The following is a 17,688-nucleotide window of genomic DNA, read 5'->3' on the forward strand; positions in this document are numbered from 1 at the left end:
TCAGCTGACTGCTATCTGCAGTTCAGCGGTTCTAATCTCACTGGCTCAAGGTTGACTCAGCCTTCCATCCTTCCGAGGTGGGTGAAATGAGGGCTCGGATTGTTGGGGACGATATGCTGACTCTGTAAACCGCTTAGAGAGGGCTGAAAGCCCTATGAAGCGGTATATAAGTCTAACTGCTGCTGCTATTGCTATGCCCCACCTGAGCATCTCTGAACTCCTGATGCTCCACCCTGTGATATATAATTCTTACTTTACTCAAAAAGTAAACTCTACTTACACCGAGGAACCTTAAAAGGCCACTAATGTGGTTTAAACAAGGTTCAAATTGCCCCCATTAAAAATCAAATTGCCCCCCGGGGTGGGTTGTTGCTGGCATTACTGCCAGTTCGGTGTGTGCAAAAGTTTTGCACGCCAGACGCACACCAGGCGACCCAGGCCGCCAGATTACTACCTATTTGGCCAAACTGGTCCAAACCGGTAGGAACCCACCTCTGATTGCCCCCCCCCTTGTGGGGCCTGCCCCCGCCCCATTGGGAACCCCTGTTCTAGGCCGACCCCCTGATTGCATCAGGGGGTGTGATGAATATAACCCTTGGCTTCCCCAACGGGATGATTGCTCGGTTTTTAGGTGTGTGAAGATTCTGCACTGCGGGAGCTCAATTGTACAAAGTGGAACCAACATCCTTGTTGCTTTTACAGAAGCATCTGACTAAGGATGGCAGTTGCAAACAGGATAGTTTGTTTAGTGACCATTCAAAGTTACGACAGCACTGAAAAAAGGGTCTTATGGCTTACAACCATTGCAGCATTCCCATGGTTACAGGGTCAAATTTCAGATGCTTGGCCAATTGACTCCGGGATTGGGCGGCCTATAAATTTAATAAATGAAATTTAATTTAATAAATGAAATTTAATTTAATAAATGAAATGACTCGTATTTACAACGGTTTGCAGCGTCTCCCAGTCACGTGATCCCCTTTTGCGACCTCCTGACAAGCAAAGTCAGCGGGGAAGCCAGATTCACTTAAGAACCAGGTTACCAATGTAAGAGCTGCAGTGATTCACTTAACGGCCGTGGCAAGAAAGAAAGTAAAATGGGGCAGAACTCACTTTACAACTGTCTCACTAAGCAACTGCGGTCGTAAGCCAAGGACTGCCCTCACTCCAGAGCCTTTGACCCCTTCACCACCACCCCCCCAAAGGGGCCTCGAACTCACCACGAGGCCCAGCACCAGAGTGCGCACCCGCTCCCCGATCTCTGGAGAGATGTCGCTGCCGAACTGCTGCAGGGTGGTGAGGAAACGTTTCAGCTTGCTGAGCTGGCGGGCCCCGCAGGCCGGAGGAAGCTGGTGGGTGGAGAGGGAAGCAGTGGAGGAGGTGGCCGGCCCGTTGCTGAAGCCGTTGGGCGTGGAGGGCGCTCCGTTGATGGCCGTCGGGGAATGGCTGCTCCCGTTCATTACTGCCGGGGAAAAAGGAGCCGTTGAGGGAGTGGCAGGACCCGGGAGGAAGTCAGAATTCTCTGGAAGTAGAACTTCCAAGGCCACGTCCATCTTTTTCCTCCCGCCCTCTTACTCCCAGGAGAGCAATGCAGAGACCACCATGACTTGCTGCTGGAGGCCGAAGCATCTTAGCCGGACCCCTCATTTTCCCTTCCAAACAGAATGCCTTTCACTATTCGGGGGCTTTCACCAGCCCCCCCGGGAGCCTCCTCCAGCAGCAGCTGCTTGGACCAGGTGACCATTTTTAATCTCCCGGAGTCCTAATGAGTAAGGGCTTAAACTAATTAAGGAATAAACTAACTGGAAAGGACCAAGAAGGTTTTAAGGAACTGAGTGAGCCTCACTTGGAGAAAGGAGTAAGATCCAATCAGGGGAACTACGAGGGGTTAAGAAGGACCGTCTTAAATAGGCTTGGATTGAAGTCGAGGGGGAGATGAAAACGTTGACCGGGATCAGGCAGGGAACCTCTGAAGCAGTCTTTCTCAACCTTGGCCACTTGAAGATGTCTGGACTTCAACTCCCAGAATTCCCCAGCCAGCGAATGCTGGCTGGGGAATTCTGGGAGTTGAAATCCAGACATCTTCAAGTGGCCAAGGTTGAGAAACACTGGTCTAAAGATTCAGGGCGAGGAATCCAGGTGTGGCAAGTGAGCTGCCCCTTCTAAGAGCCAGGCTGCTAAGGAAACGCCATCCTGGCTTGTAATCTGGGGGGTGCCTAGAATTCTAGATTTGTGCAAAATGACAGCAAAGGAAGGCGAATAAGCCAGGAAAAGCCACCAAGCTGATGAAAGCCTATTAAAAGTATGTCATAGAAGAGAAGAACGACATACTTTTCACAAAAACAAGCGGTTCTGAGCCCCCCCTGCTGCCTTCAGAAAGGAACGAGTGAGATGGGGAAGAAGAGGAGTGTGGGGGGGGGGATTCCTTGGAATACCAAGTGGAAAGGTTAACCTCCCCACAGAAGGAGGGGTCGAGGGCTATCCGGCCCCCTGGAGTCTCTCCTCTGCAGGCTTGCAAGAACGCTAACTCAAGAGGAACAGCCACAGAAGGACAATGCAAAAGGTGGTGAGTCCTGGGGGGAAGCGGGGAGAGAGGAACCCGGTCCTTGGTACCCCCTGAAAGGCAGCCCCACTGGGGAGAGGGAGCGTCTCTTCCGTGTGTGGGCACATGCGGGCTGCCTTCATGGAGGGGTTTCCTCCCAGCGGTCAGCGTGCATTTCAAACAGCCTCTGGAGTTGGCTTCTCCTCCACTCCTTCCAGTCCTCGTCACACAACATGTTTTTGTTCACAAGGCTGCCGAGGGGGAGTGCCGGCCCACCGTGGCTATTTCCAGACCCAGCAAGAGGACGGGTCCTTAGGCCAGAAAAATAAACCCTGCCTTGCCTCTTTGCAAGCCTCCCTGGACTCAAGACGGAGGGAGGGGGCTTAAGGGCTGCCTTCATACAGGTGGAGCCCTTGCAGCTGTGGTGTCTTTTTGCACACACACCCCCACTGCTATTCCCCCCCCCGGCAGGTGTGGCATGCTTGCACAACCATGTGGCTGCCCTTGAAAGACCGACCGAGTGGGCCCCCCTCGGACCCCCACATGCAAAGGAGAAGGGGCCGTCAGCCTCCGCTGCGTGGCAGAGACGCAGGGCCAGCCTCAAAGGCCCCAACCTTTGAAAAACATCCCTCCTAAGGCGGCCAGGGAAGAGGCTCTGCCTTTGCCAGGACGCATCGCACAGCACTAACCGTTGCCGTTGTCACCACGGCGCTGCAGCCGTCCAAAGCTTTGCTGCTTTCCTCGGGCTCCGACTGCCTCTCCGGCAAGGCGAGAGCGGCCGCTTGCTAAAGAGGTGCCGAAAATAACCGCCCGGCCACAACTGCTTTTATTCCAGTGACAGGTGCGTTACTAAGTTAAACTCCACACATGTCTCTGGGGCTGGGGCTTCGGGGATGGAGGCGGCACGGGGGCTTCCCCTCGGCTAAAGGTAGCGAGTCTTTGGAAAAAGTCGTGGTGCCCACTGCTGGACCCCCCCAGCTTGCCTGGCGGGCATCTGGGCAGCCAGAAGGAACATCCTGGCGCTTGGTTCTTGGAAAGCGTTGGGAGGGGGCTGGAGGACGAGGGCAGCCTTGCTTGGGGGCCCCGAGTGAGCACCTGAGGGTCCAGAGGGGACCCCAGAGGGGCGGCTCCTGCGTCCTTCCCCCATTACCTGATGCCTGTTTGTTCTGCTTTTCTTTAACTTGATGTCCAGGCTCTCCTGGAGTCTGGGCAGCTTACCGCTAAATACCCACCAATTCAAGAACAGACAACCGACCAGGAGGGCAGAGAACCCGAAAGGAAAACAGCATGGAGTGAAGGAAGATGGATCTTTATGCTCTGCTTGTCCTCAAAGCCTGGGAGGGGGAGCAGCCACTTCCGGAGGGGCCCACAAGTTCAGATGTTAGAGGATAGTCCTGGGGGCTTCCTTGGTCTGCCAGGAGGGGCATCATTGGCTCCAACCTGGCTGGAGTCCTGGCCCCTTCCATGGGGTCCTGGCATCAGAACAGCCGCTTTCTAGGGACTCTCTGGGCTTGTATTGGGGGGTGGAGTATGGTGTCCCCACAAACCTCACGGGGGTCCCAGGGAGCACCCCTGTGGAACGGTTTGTGGTCCACCTTCCTTGGAGACGTCTTAGAGGTTCATGTCAGGCCAGGAAGAAGAGACCTTTCGCATCTCCCCTCAAACGCCGGAGGGAAGGAACACAAAAGGTCTTCTTCCATTGCTCGGTCTCAGCTCTGCAGATCTGAGGCCGATAAATGTCACGGAGGATTTCCAGAGGGTTTTTCTTTTCTTTTTTTAATGTATTAATTTTTATTTTATACACATAAGGACATCAACAGAAACAAACACATGGCTTAAAAACAACATAGGAACAATAAGTTCCATCGTATATCATACAGCAGCTCCGAATCGGTTTCTTTGCAGTTAGTGTTTTCCCTTCTATACATTTCTATCTTGCGTTCATAATCTCGTTGTTCGTTATCCATTTTTATGTACATTTCTTTCTTTATTTATACTTAGCTACTTATGACCAAATATTATTTACCTATATTATGCTTTATATTTTTACTGTCATTTATTCTCTTACATACAGTTATGGACATACATTCACATAGTTATTCTTTTTCTTTGCCATTCTTATATTATTATTATTCCATTTAAAAGGTTATAAGGTATAGTTTGGAATGCTTTGTTTACCATCCTTCGAACCTGCTATGACACCACCTTATTTTCTCTTTCTTTTCTCCCTCCCTTCCTTCTCTACTTCCTTCCTTCCTTCTCTCCATCCCCTTCTTCCTTACCTCTCCCCTACTCCTACCCTGTTTCTTCTCCTTCCTACCCTCTCTCCTTCTCTTTCTCTCCCTTCCACCCACCTCTCCTTATCCAGAGGGTTTTTCTATTCTGACTTAACCAACTGGGAAGGGAGGAACTCTGAAGTGCATCTGCATCGGGGCCTCTCCCGCAACCAACCCCTGGCTCCGCACAGGACAGATACATCTGGAAAGGAAGGCAGATGTGAAATAGCCTGTTGCAGAGGGAGAGCCGGGGATAAACTCAAACCCTACATACAATCCTCCGGGTTGAACTCCTTCTGATGCCAGTTCAGTGACGGGCAGGTCTTGAAGAGCCGAGGTGGCGCAGTGGTTAGAGTGCAGTACTGCAGGCCACTTCAGCTGACTGCTATCTGCAGTTCGGCGGTTCAAATCTCACCGGCTCAAGGTTGACTCAGCCTTCCATCCTTCCGAGGTGGGTGAAATGAGGACCCAGACTGTGGGGGCAATATGCTGACTCTGTAAACCGCTTAGAGAGGGCTGAAAGGCCTATGAAGCGGTATATAAGTCTAACTGCCATTGCTATTGCTATTGATGACGTCTCTGAAGATGCTGGGGCTGCCCCAGAGCCAGCCAAGCTGCACCTCTTTTCAATATGCTTTGCCTTTTGCGGACTGTGCATATGGACGGGGCCCTACCCTGCTAACCTGCTGACCTTCACGGAGCAAATGGGGAGTGGTCCCAACCAGCCCAGGAGGGGTCTGCACCGGCTTTCCCAGCTCCAGTCCCTGAGTGCTGCTGCCTGGCAGTTGCCCCCTCCCTCCCTCCTGCCCGGCCCAGCCTCCGGGTCTCTACAGGGGGGGCTTGTTTCATCTTACTTACAGAGACACACCATGGACCATTTCAGGCAACCATGAAATCGGCCCCGAGGGAGAAACATCGGCGGCCCAGCGTCACGATCTGCAAGTAAAATAAAACAAACGCTATCAGGAGAGACCTAAGGTGGGCAGGGGGCTTTTCATCGCACTAAGCTGGGGACAGTCAGGCTTTATGGCAGGGGCCCCCAAACTTGGCCACTTTAAGACTTGTGGACTTCAACTCCCAGAATTCTCCAGCCAGCATAGCTGGCTGGAGAATTCTGGGAGTTGAAGTCCACAAGTCTTAAAGTGGCCAGGTTTGAAGACCTCTAGTCTAAGTGGAGAGACTGCAGAGGAAGGGATTGCAAGAGAGTAAGTTATGCTGGCTGGAGAATTGTGGGAGTTGAAGTCCACCAGTCTTAAAGTGCCCAAGTTTGAAGACCTCTAGTCTAAGTGGAGAGACTGCAGAGGAAGGGATTGCAAGAGAGTAAGTTATGCTGGCTGGAGAATTCTGGGAGTTGAAGTCCACCAGTCTTAAAGTGGCCAAGTTTGAAGACCTCTGGTCTAAGTGGAGAGATTGCAGAGGAAGGGATTGCAAGAGAGTAAGTTATGCTGGCTGGAGGATTCTGGGAGTTGAAGTCCACCAGTCTTAAAGTGGCCAAGTTTGGGGAGCCCTCTGCTTTATGGCCTCTGTGAGGAGGTCCAATTGGATACAGAATTTTTACTTCCAGGGCCGAAACCCTTAGAAATTCTCAGAAACAGCCAGGCTGGGCGGAGCAAAGCCAACCCAAGGAGCCTCTACCTTGGCAGATGGCAGATGACCAACTCTATAATCTACAAGCAGGCTCAGGGGTTGACCATTCTTCGGTGAAAGTCCTGCTGATGGCCGCACTGAGGTGCTCGCCCGTTATCCTAACATTACAGAGCTAGAGGTAAGCAGCTGGCAGCCTTCGTGCCAAATCAGCCTCGGCTTTGCCCTTTGGCCCACGGATGAAGAAGAAGCTTCTTCTCTTCCTTGCCACATCAATCCTGCACTTATCGAGCTGCACATCCCGAGGAATATCGCTTCAATACAAGCCAAGATATTTTGCACAAAGGGAATCCATACAGAACAGCCCTCCGTCTGATTCTATCCCCCTTCCCACCTTCTGTCTACCGAGAGCTTCATCTAAGAGTGCAGGCTTCTGAGCAGCTACCCAACCCATAAGGCTTGGCTGAAAGTGTGGAGAGGGCAGGTCAGGCTGAGAAACAGGTAAACTTGCATCCTGAAAAACACACTTTACTGTCATGGCCTATTTTTAGAATTTCCCCGAAGATTCAAAACATATCAGGAGACGCTAAAATAGGTTGGCTTGCAGGTGTCCCTCCCCAGGACAAGATTTGAGCCACCTCCCCTTCCTCTAGATGAAGAAAATGAAGAATTGGGTCAGCTCCTGCTGCCAAAGAAGGTGCCCCATTTAGTGGGTGCTTTTTGTGGGGGGGGCTGCCTTGAAGACGAAGGCCTGGCAAGCAGGGCTGTCTGAGGAAGGGGGCCGAGAACTGTGGAGCCTCTTTTCAGCTCTGCAGGCATCCATGAGAAAGGGACATTCAGACCAAGCCTGCTCTGAGGCTAGCACCAATATTTTACACACTGGGGCGTAACGTTGCCCTCCCCTTGCTGGGAGAGGGTCCTCTGTCTGATGCTGCCCTTGTGCCCAGAAGATGCTCCTCAGCTGAGCCAGAGGTCGGACTTTCCTGGGAAGTTTGCAGAAGCACCAGGTGGAAACGTGACCCAGCCTTCCCTTTGCACAAGGTGGCTTCCAATCCCGGGCCAGCTTGAGGGGGTGGGGGGCTCGGGAATCCTCTCCGTTGGCTGTGGGGTCCCACGGAAAGCAATGGAGGAGGGGGGATTCACCCTCAACCAAAGAGTTGGAGTTAGCATAGCTTTCAGGCTCTGCCTGCCAAGTCCCTTTCAATCGGACTGAAATGCCTCCCTTCCCATCCTTCCCTACTTCGAACCCTAGAAATGCATCCACACGTTACTTGTGGAGGAAGCAGCCATCCTGGTATGGCTGGGATGCACGAAAGGAGCTTCCTGTACGGGAATCCCAACCCTTTGTCTCCTGCTGAGGACCACCCAAAGGACACCTGGACAGAGGCTCCCGGGGGAAGGTCGGGTTCAAAGGGGAAGCCTCACGTCGCGCCGTCATTCAGGGCCTGGAAAGGGGCGAGGAGGGGAGTCAAAAACAGACCCCCCCATACGAAGGCTGGGGGCTGTTCTTGGGGCTCAGCTGTGCAGGAGAGGGAAGGAGGAGGAGGAGGAGGAGGAATTCTCCTTCCGTTCCGAAGTTGCTAATTTTGTGCCGGGCGCTGCAGCTTGAAGCCGAACAGGGAAGCGATCTGGCGCCTCGAGTGTTCTCGCAGCAACTATTTTGGGGGCTCGGCACGGAGCCCTGTGCCTGCAGAGACGGCAGCCCATCTGCCGTGGGAGCCTTCACCTGCGAGCGGAGGAAAAATGCCCATCTGCCACGCAGCCTCCGCCCACTGGCCTGCAACTTTGGCCAAGGGGATGCCGCTACCAATCCCCAGGACTGGGGGTTGGTGCCAGCAGGTGGGGGCACCGGGGCCAACTCAGCTGCCGGATGGGGATCTGCTGGCTGAGGGGGGGCTGCCAGCCAGCCAGAGCTACCCACCATCCACGTCAAAGGCCGAAATGCAGATATAGGCAGCAATCAGGCCCCGGTGGGCGAATCTTAGTGGTGTTTGAAAATGGCAAAGCGGCTCAGGGAGTGGAGGGAAATTCATCCCCGCCTCGTGCCCGGCCTGACCCTCCTCCTGGCTGGCTACCTGAAGCGAAGGGAATAGGACCGGAGAACCTCTGAACTGGGATGACCAGGAACGGGACCCTCCCCTTCGGTGGTGTGCAAAGAGCACAGGACGTTCTGGACCACGCAGGCAGCTCCACCAGCCTCACTCCAGGTCCACCTGAGGCTGCCAGACAGAACAGGAGCAGCTGCTAGGAGTCCGTGCAAAGCTGGGCGGACCCCCTCGCTGGGCAGGACTCTGTTCGAGCAAGGGGGCACCTTCCACCTGCTCAAAGGACGGCCCCCACTGCCCACCTCCCACGGGGGGAACAAGGGACAGACAGGAGAGCAAGAACTTTTGGAGAAAGTGAAGAAGTGCCGAATGGCTCCATGGCTTCCCTGCCCTCCCCCTCCCCTCTGGTGGCCTCCTTTCCCTTCCTTCCCCGGCTCCTCCACACCCCAAAGTTTCTGCCTCTGATGGGGTGAAGTGGGCCTTGGCAGCAGATGGAGCCGTCTATCACCAGGGCCCAAGGTTAAAAACCACCCAATCCATTCTAAGGATCGTTTGAGCCACGCGGACAATGGGCCTCGGGCAAAGACCAGCCAGGCCTTCTATTCCTGGGACACAAAAACGGTGTCAATCCAGCCCGCTTTGAGCGGCTCCAAGCCTCCCCTTGAAGAGCAGAGGAGGCTCCTCTTATTCTTACTCTTGCTGCCCAAGGCCCGGGAACCAGGGCCTCTCTCCGTCTGGACGCTGCCCCTGCTCTTCCTCAGCTGGGCTGCCCCTCCGGCTCCAGTTGGGCGGGCGCAGGAGCTCCTCCGCTTTTGCAAATCCCGTTTTGCTTTGAAGCTGCCAGAGCAGAACGGGAGCCGGCTGGCATCCGCCGAAGCCAGCGCTTCCCACGGGGTGGGGCGAGGGACCGTTTTCTTGGCACTCCAAACACAGTGCCATATGGCAGCATTTGAAAGAGGCCCAGAGAGAGAGAAGGTGGGGGTGGACAGCATCCAAATCCCACCCGCCTGGCACCCGAACTCGCTCTGGGTCCAAGGAGAAGCCCGGAACCCTTCCACAAAGCGGGGCGGGGGTGTGGGGAAAGGGGGCTGCTGATTATCTGACTGCTGGGTTTGGGGGGAGCAGGAGAAGCACCTGCCTGCCTCTCTCCTGCCTTTGGGGGCTTCCTTCAGCGTCTCCCCCCTCCCCAAACACGAGCCCAGGGCATTGCAGGGAAGGGAGGGGCCTTGCAGGAGGGGAAGGGGAGAGAGGAAGCAGCTGTCCCATTTTGCTTCGCTTTGCACCCCGGATTCCCCCTCAAAGGCATTTTCCTGCCTGAAGGTCAGGAACTGCATGCCCAAATCCAGAGCCAGAACCTGTCAGCAGAGATCACCTCAAGGTATCCTTTCCTTCTGTCAACGCAGTGCAGCAGAATCCAGGGTGGGGGGAACTCCACACCCCCCCAGTCAAAGCATTCCATTCTACTTTGAGGGTGTCCCTTTAATTCTGTCAACCTCAAACAATAAGCAGCAGGACCCCAGAAACATTGGGAGGGAGGGAGCCCCACGCCTCCTTCAGCAGATCTCTCTCCCCCACCTCCCCATTACTCAGCCCCGAGGGACGAAGCGGGTACTCACTGGGGTTTGAGGTGAAGGTGGGGTGCCGCGTGGCTCCCTGGGAGACCGCTGGTGATGGTGGGGGCATGTTCGGGGGTGTGGAGCGGGACTGCGTCTTCACGTCAGCTGGCGAGTCGGGCATCCTGGCTGCCTGATTCTCTGCGCTGCCTGCAAGGGGGAAGCGAGAAGGGGAGGGAAGGTGTGAGCAACCAGGCCTGAAGCTGCGGCCAGAGACGGACGGACATCTGGGCAGCCGAAGAGACTGGGCTGGTGCCGCCACCTGCTGAGAGCCCCCCCCGCCCCCCGAGAAGGCTTGGGAATCAGAGCCGAGACAGGTGTGGCTGTCGAGACCAACCTCCCGAGAGACAAAACTGGTGGAGGCACCTGGGGAGCAGAAGGGACAGGATGGTTGCGTAGCACCATCACCGTCAGGCAAATACGGCAATTTCTAAAATAGCCACGATAGCATCATGGTGCCCAGAGAAAGGCTAGCTGAGCTGAGGCATAATTCCCCGGCTTTTGCCACTCCTGATTTGGACTCCTGCAGCTCAGTGGCTGAGTTCTCACAAACCACCATGAAACATGGCTTACCAGGATTGAATAAACCATAACGGCGCCTTCATAATCCACCCTGTCAGGAGCAGAGGGCATGTGATGCCAATCACATGGTGTTGGCTCCCCAGTCCAGCCTAAAGGTCACATGCCACCCCCCCTCCACCCCTCCCTGCAGAAAAATGAGGTCCTAGGTGGCAGCATCTGGTTGAACAACAACACTGGTTCACTTCCATCTCCCTTTTCCCCATATCCAGTAATGCTTCTCCTAAATAGCTCAAAATGGATCCCCCTCGTGAGCTGAATCCTGGACTGCTCAACAAGCCACGGGGACCTGCGTCACACATAACGCTAAGCCGTGTTTCATGGCCTCCCCGCTCGCTCATTGTTCTATGCCCCGGGCCACACAGACGGCCCCTGGCTTAACCTCCACACGGGATCCCCTGAGATCATCTCCACCTTTCCGTTCCGAAACTTCCCTGTGGAATTCTGGGCCGGCTGTGGGTTCCGCTGCGAATTTACGTTGGGCTGGACGTCGCAGTTTTATGAGCTGTTTAGCCTTTAAATTAAATGTGTACAGTGAGGAACTTTGAAAATGCACGGCATTTAATGCCACAAATAACACATGAGGCCAACAACACTGGAGGCCCCGCACAATTCCCCAGCCAGCTGCTTCCAGCTGCTCTGAGAAAGTCTGCCCTCTGGCCGCTCTGGCCAAAGGGGGCGCCCCCTCTGCCCGTTGTGGCCCTCCCAGAGGATCGCTTGGGGTTGGCCTAGCCGGGGCAGAGCAGGGGAAACGCGGGGTGACTTTGGGGAGAGAAAGCCGGAGCAGCTGCCACATCTAAACAGAGGCACCTGCCACCAGCCGCCCGGGCTGCCAAGCTCATTTCTTTCCCTGCTCCGTTAGAGAGGATGCACTTGAGGGTGACGGCTCCGCACAAGTGTGCCAGCAGCTGTGGCAATCTGTCACGGCGTCTCCCGGCCGGGCCCAGCCAGGGCTCGGAGGAGAACCAAAGAAGGAGAGCCTCCCCTTTGCCCGCCCTGCCCGGGGTCAGCCAGAGGCTCCTGGAGGGGACGGAGCGGGCAGCTTTCAGGGGGCAACAGATCATCTCTAATCCATGGCACCATGAAGTGAACTCCGCACACGAGAGAGAGAGGGGGGGAGGGAGGGGAGGGAAAGGACACTGCCTGGGCTAAATAAAGCCGGGCGCAGATGTACCTGGGGAGGCGCGGAACAGCAACCTAACCCCACCCTAAGTCCCCGGGGGATGGGCTGTCCATGCAGGGAGCCGAGCTTTCTTAAGGCAGGGAAGCCTCTTTTCCCAGAGTGGGCGAGCATCGCTGAGTGGTGCCCAGTCCTGGCACATTCCTGGGAAAGGCGCAGGGACCTTCCTGAGGGATACAGTATAGCTTCGACACAACAAACAGCCTCCCCTCGGGTGTAGATGGGGGCTGCAGCAGGGGTGAAATTCAGCAGATTCTGGAGAACTGGCATTGGACATTTTGAGTAGTCTGAAGAACTGGCCTTGCCCCAGAGTTGGGAGGGAATGGAGAGTTTGCAGCATCCTTCCCTCTGCCCTGCCCACCGAGCCCCGCCCACAGAACCGGCAGTAAAATAAATCAGTGTTTCTCAACCTTGACGACTTTAAGTCCTGTGGACTTCAACTCGCAGAATCCCCCAGCCAGCTGTGCTGTGCTGGGGAATTCTGGGAGTTGAAGTCCACAGGACTTAAAGTTGCCAAGGTTGAGAAACACTGAAATAAATTGAATTTCACCACTGGGCTGCAGCCTTCCTGGGGCCGAGAGAGGACAAATTCCCAGCGATTCCTGGGCTGGGGGAGGGGGGGAGGCCTCCTTGGCATGTGGCAGAAGGGATTGGATGGGAGTAGCCGGGCAATGCATATCCGTGCCAGCCGCTCAGTCACAGCCCTTGCCCCCTTCTCTCATTCTTGGGGCGTTCAGGGTCTCCTATGGAGAACGGATGGAAGTCTTCAAGGCAGTTCTTTAATCGGATTGCCCAAAGGGTCCTCCTGGCCTCCGCGATTACGGCGCACACCCCGATGAGGTGACGCAGGGACATAGCAATAGCAATAGCAATAGCAGTTAGACTTATATACTGCTTCATAGGGCTTCCAGCCCTCTCTAAGCGGTTTACAGAGTCAGCATATCGCCCCCAACAACAATCCGGGTCCTCATTTTACCCACCTCGGAAGGAAGACTGAGTCAACCTTTGAGCCGGTGAGATTTGAACCGCTGAACTGCAGATAACAGTCAGCTGAAGTGGCCTGCAGTACTGCACCCTAACCACTGCACCACCTCGGCTCTCCTCCTCCTCCTCCTCCTCCTCCTCCTCCTCCTCCTCCTCCTCCTCCTCCTCTCCTCCGCCTCCTATTCCTTGTTCTTGTTCTATTAGCAATAGCAATAGCAATAGCAGTTAGACTTATATACCGCTTCATAGGGCTTTCAGCCCTCTCTAAGCGGTTTACAGAGTCAGCATATCGCCCCCAACAACAATCTGGGTCCTCATTTCACCCACCCCCGGAAGGATGGAAGGCTGAGTCAACCCTGAGCCTGGTGGGATTTGAACAGCCGAACTGCTGAACTGCAGTCAGCTGAAGTAGCCTGCAGTGCTGCACTCTAACCACTGCGCCACCTCGACATGGTGGGCAGTTTCCCCAGCCGTCTCTTCCCTGCACAGAGGAAAGGAAGCCTTCTGCAGGGGAGCCAAGGAGGATGGAGCCACCTCCTTCCCCCTTCTCAGCACGCAGCTGAGTCCGGGCCAACAAACACCGGAGTTTTCTGGTTGTAAATCAGCTCGGCAGAGGCCAAGGAGAGGGAAGGGCAGCCCCTCCCAGGCTCCCGGTGAATTCCCCAGCCTGTCCGTCCGTCCGTCTCCCTTCTCCACTGCCGGGAAAGTCTGGGAAGGACGTGGCGTTATGAGGAGGCTGAACCAGCTCAGCAGGGAAGCCCCCGGCGTCCACGAAAGGTTTTTCCGCCTTCACCTGCAGCCTTCCACCTTCAGCCCAGGTGCTGCCATTTCGGCCTCTGGTGCAAAGAGGCGGATGCTGACCCACAAAACCATGGGTTCCCCCAGGCCTGGGGGCAGGTCCCACGGAAGGAAGGCTTGGACTCAGACACCGCATAGCTCTAAACCAGTGTTTCTCAACCTTGGCGACTTTCAGTCCTTTGGACTTCAACTCCCAGAATCCCCCAGCCAGCATAGCCAGATGCCCTCTGCACATGCTTACCCATTACTGTTTAAAATACCCCAAAGAACTGATCTGGGACTGCTGCTCCTTCTGGTTTCCAGACAGGCTCCCTTTCTCCCCCTCTTCCTCCGATCAATTTTCCTCTCCTCTCCACTCTCCCGGGCTGTTTTTGGAAGTGTTGAGGGGTAAGATGTAAAACCCCGAGCATCGCTTCGACCGACGACAGCATTCCTGCAGCCCTGGATGCCTGCACACGGAGCCTGGCATGGTGGTGGGACCGCCAGCTCCCCACCCCCTTCGACTTCCTGCTGTATTTATAAATACGCCCTGAGTGACAGCCGAGAGCCAAACAGCAGCTGAGAACTTTCTGCAGCAGATGGAAGCCGGCAGAAGCCCTGGCGTGTCCCAAGCGCTGTCATCCGGGAGACTGCGGAGCGGGAAGGTGGCACGATGGGTGGATGCCTCCCTGAGCCTGCCCAGGAAAGATGCCACCCAGAGCATAGGCTGGCCAAGTGCTCAGGGCACGGGAGGGCATCGCTGGGGCTCCGAACCAGAGTGTTAGGAAGCCACTTGGGGGCATGGACAGCGATTGTCTTCCCTGGCACAGATACAGTTGCATGCCAACCTGCTCACCACTGGGGTCATTTTACATCCTGCTCATTTCCTGCAGATGAAGAAGATTCCCTTCTGGGGGCCGAGGGAGGGCATGTGGCAGAGGGGAGGGCTGGAGTGCCCCCCAGACCGAGGGCCAAATGAGCCCCCCCATGAGGAAGAAGAGGCCCGGGGGAGCACGGAGGTGTGTGGTGGACCCCACCCAAGATAACAAAACAAGAGAAAAAGAGCAGCTTGCAGCTCTTCAACTCCAAACCTCTTCAGGCAAGGAAGTGGCTGGAACAGTTGCCTCCATGGGACTCTGCAGTGCTGGGGGGGAGAAGCCTTGCGAGGAAGGAAACTCCTGGGCACCAAAGTGGAAGCTAATCTCCCGTTTCCCTCTTGCATGTTTTTCTCCCCAGTGGCTCAGAGCAGAAAGCCCCCCCACCCACCCCCGTCTCGTTCTCCCGTGAATCCGGCCAGGCTGAGATGCCTCCTGGGGAGGGTCAAGGCTGAGGCAGGAGGGATCCTTTGCCCCCTCCGGTCCCAGGGCATTAATGGGGTGGGGGCTCGACCCTCGGTGCCCCTGGGGGACGGGAGGGTGGAGGACGGGCATGGCAGCCGTTTTGGCCTCTCATTTTCAGAGCTTCCCTTCTCCAGAGCGAAGTGGCTTCTCCGGAACAACAAGTAATAGGAAACAAATGTTGGAAAGCAGAGAAAACTTACTGGAACCGATTATTTCCTTCTCCCCCCACCCCAATTCCCTCCCCCCGCAGCAACGTTCCTGCCCCCCCCACTCCCTCCCCCGTCCTCTGAGTCACCCCCAGGATGAGCCATCCAGGGACAACTGCCGTTTTGCCTGGATGGAAGAGAAGGGGCAGCTCGGCCCCTCTTGGGCTTCTGGGTGTGGGAAGGGCCCTTCTTTTTGTCGCAGACCCCCTTCCACACACCGGGAGCTCCAGAGCACCCCCACGACAACAGCCCTGTGAGGTGGGTTGGGCTGAGGGAGTGCGGCTGGCTGAAAGCCACCCAGCCGGCTTCCATGCCTGAAGCAGGACTAGAACTCGCCACCAGGCAGAAGAAAACACTCTTGGAGCCCTTTGGGCAGCCTCTTCCTCCTCCTGACCCCCCCCCCCGGGCGAGTGGGAGGGAGGAGGAAAGGGTTAAAGAGGTGATGGCATGAGATCGCTGCATCCTTTCCTGCTCTCCAAATGCAATCCAGATGCTGAGGATGGAGGGAGGGGGGGGGAGAGAGACTCGGTGCCTCCTTCCAAGGAAGGCTCTGCATTCCAGCCGTTCAGCCGCAGCTGCCAAGAACAACTCCCCAGAAAGTCACCAGGGAGGGATGGAGGGGCTCCATCTGGATCGCGTTAGGCCAGCCCTCAGCCCTGGCGGCCAACTGGAGAGGAACTGCAGACGGCTCGCATGTGGGAAAAGGCAGGGAGGGGTCAAGGCCGTCTCCTTGGTTTTTCCCAGACAAGACCTCCCTCGGCAGAACAAGGGGGCAGGAGGACCCCCGCTCTTCCTACTCCTCCCCACAGGCTCGGGGGGGGGGGCTGTGGACGCCCTACCACTACGAGGAGCAGGATGGGTGCAGCTGGCCCTGAGCAGAGAGAAACGTTTCAGGAGCCATCGGCAAACTCAGCAATGCGGGAGGGGATGCGAGAACGGGGTGGGGGAGGCATGTTCCTCTCCCCTGAATGTATGTTTCACCAGGGTAACAGGGTTGGAAGGGACCTTGGAGGTCTTCTAGTCCAGCTCCCTGCTCGAGCAGTAAACCTCTACCAGGGGTAGCCAACCTTGGAACTTTAAGACTTGTGGACTTCAACTCCCAGACTTCCCAGCTGGGAAGTCTGGGAGTTGAAGTCCACAAGTCTCGAAGCTCCAACACTTGGACATCCCTAGCCTGTGGCATTCTGGACAAATGGCCGGCCCATCTCTTCTTCAAAACCTCCAGCATTGGAGCAGCCACAACTTCCCAATTTGAATGTTATTGAATGTTATTCCTCCTCCTCCTCCTCCTCCTCCTCCTCCTCCTCCTCCTCCTCCTCCTCCTCCTCCTCCTCCTCCTCCTCCTCCACGCCATCTCCGAAAAAAAGAGAATCGTGTGGGAAAACTTCCGGCTTTGAGAAGCAAAGTGCACAGGAGTTTTCTGTGGCTCCAAAACACACGGCAGGAACACGGGGATGAAGCGAGGAGTCCTGAAAGCTTCTGCCTTTTAATCAAATCCACCCCTTCGAAAAAGGGATCCTCACAACCAGCCCGGCTCTCCTCCTCCAGTCTCCTCCAGGTGAAGCAGAGAGATGCAGGCCTCTTCCTTGCAGAATGGGTGGGTGGGTATTCTTTCCAGCCAGCAGCCTCCTCCTGCATGGGGCTGCACTAAGCCATCCAGGAGGGAGTAGCCAGAAGGAGCGTTGCCCTTATTCCTTGCCACCGGAGGGAATGCAAAACTCCGAGGGCTAGTAAGAAGTATTCAACATCCCAGAATTGGCCCACGGCCTGACAGGAGTGATTCCCTACCTGCTGAGGTGGAAAACCAGGGCGTTCAGGAGCAAAGGGTAACCCGCATCTCGCCCCCCTCCTCAATATTCAGCAGGATGCCGAGTCTTCCCAGGGCCCGTTCAAGGACTCACGCAGCACACCTGAGACCGCACACCTGAGACCAGCTAGCCTTCCCCTCAGCTGGGCTGCCGGCCATCTGCTCGGTGCCCGGCAGCCTGCCAAGCTCGCCTAGCAGCCTCCGTTGCTCCATCTTGATTGTCCTCCAAGGTTGCCAGGATGCCAAGAAAGCTGAAGGATCAGGATTGGTGCCCTTCTGCCCCCCCCCCGAAGGAGAAGCAGCATTTGCTGGCCAAGGAAGCTGCTGACGTCACGTTGGTTGCTCCCCATCTGCACACACACAGAGCTCCCCCCACCCCATGCCTGTCTCCGAGGGTGGGAGCAGTCAGGGCAACGCATTGCAAAATGTAGCCCCTTTCGGATTCTGGGAGGATGGGACACCTCACGCCACACTGAGCTGGTAGAGGTGGCCCAAGACCAGGCCCCAGAGAGGAGGCATTATAAGCAGGGCTCACTTGCTTAATCGGGTAATGAGAAATTCTTCTTTTTTCCCTTGTGATTTCTCCGTCTTGAAAACAAAACTCCTTCCAATTTTAAGTGCCGTCTTGGCATGCCCTTGAAGGAGCCCGTTTCCCTTCCCCAGGACCTCAGCGGGGAGGGGGAGCGGGGGAGAAACCCACCATCACTACCAAGGCTGGTGTGGTCCTAATCGTTGCCGTCCCCTCCCCATCCAGA

The 17,688-nt window shown here is 55.9% G+C and overlaps 1 protein-coding gene across 4 annotated transcripts in view; it reads right to left on the minus strand.

Moving 5' to 3' along the window:
• CBFA2T3 (CBFA2/RUNX1 partner transcriptional co-repressor 3) overlaps positions 1 to 17,688 on the minus strand; it is a 60,929-nt gene that overhangs the window by 12,145 nt on the left and 31,096 nt on the right. For 3 of the 4 annotated variants that reach the window (XM_087728620.1, XM_087728619.1, XM_087728622.1), the window contains exons 2-4: positions 10,064 to 10,210; positions 5,677 to 5,754; positions 1,221 to 1,462 (exon numbers count right to left, since the gene is read on the minus strand). In XM_087728620.1, coding sequence (XP_087584746.1) covers positions 1,221 to 1,462; positions 5,677 to 5,754; positions 10,064 to 10,210 — 467 coding nt within the window. The remainder of the gene's footprint in view (positions 1 to 1,220; positions 1,463 to 5,676; positions 5,755 to 10,063; positions 10,211 to 17,688) is intronic. The other variant, XM_087728621.1, reaches the window with a different exon arrangement.

This window comes from Thamnophis sirtalis, unplaced genomic scaffold (genome assembly GCF_051295495.1).
Source record: "Thamnophis sirtalis isolate CommonGarterSnake01/CBP01778 unplaced genomic scaffold, rThaSir2_p1.2 scaffold_14, whole genome shotgun sequence".
Lineage (NCBI taxonomy): Eukaryota > Metazoa > Chordata > Lepidosauria > Squamata > Natricidae > Thamnophis > Thamnophis sirtalis.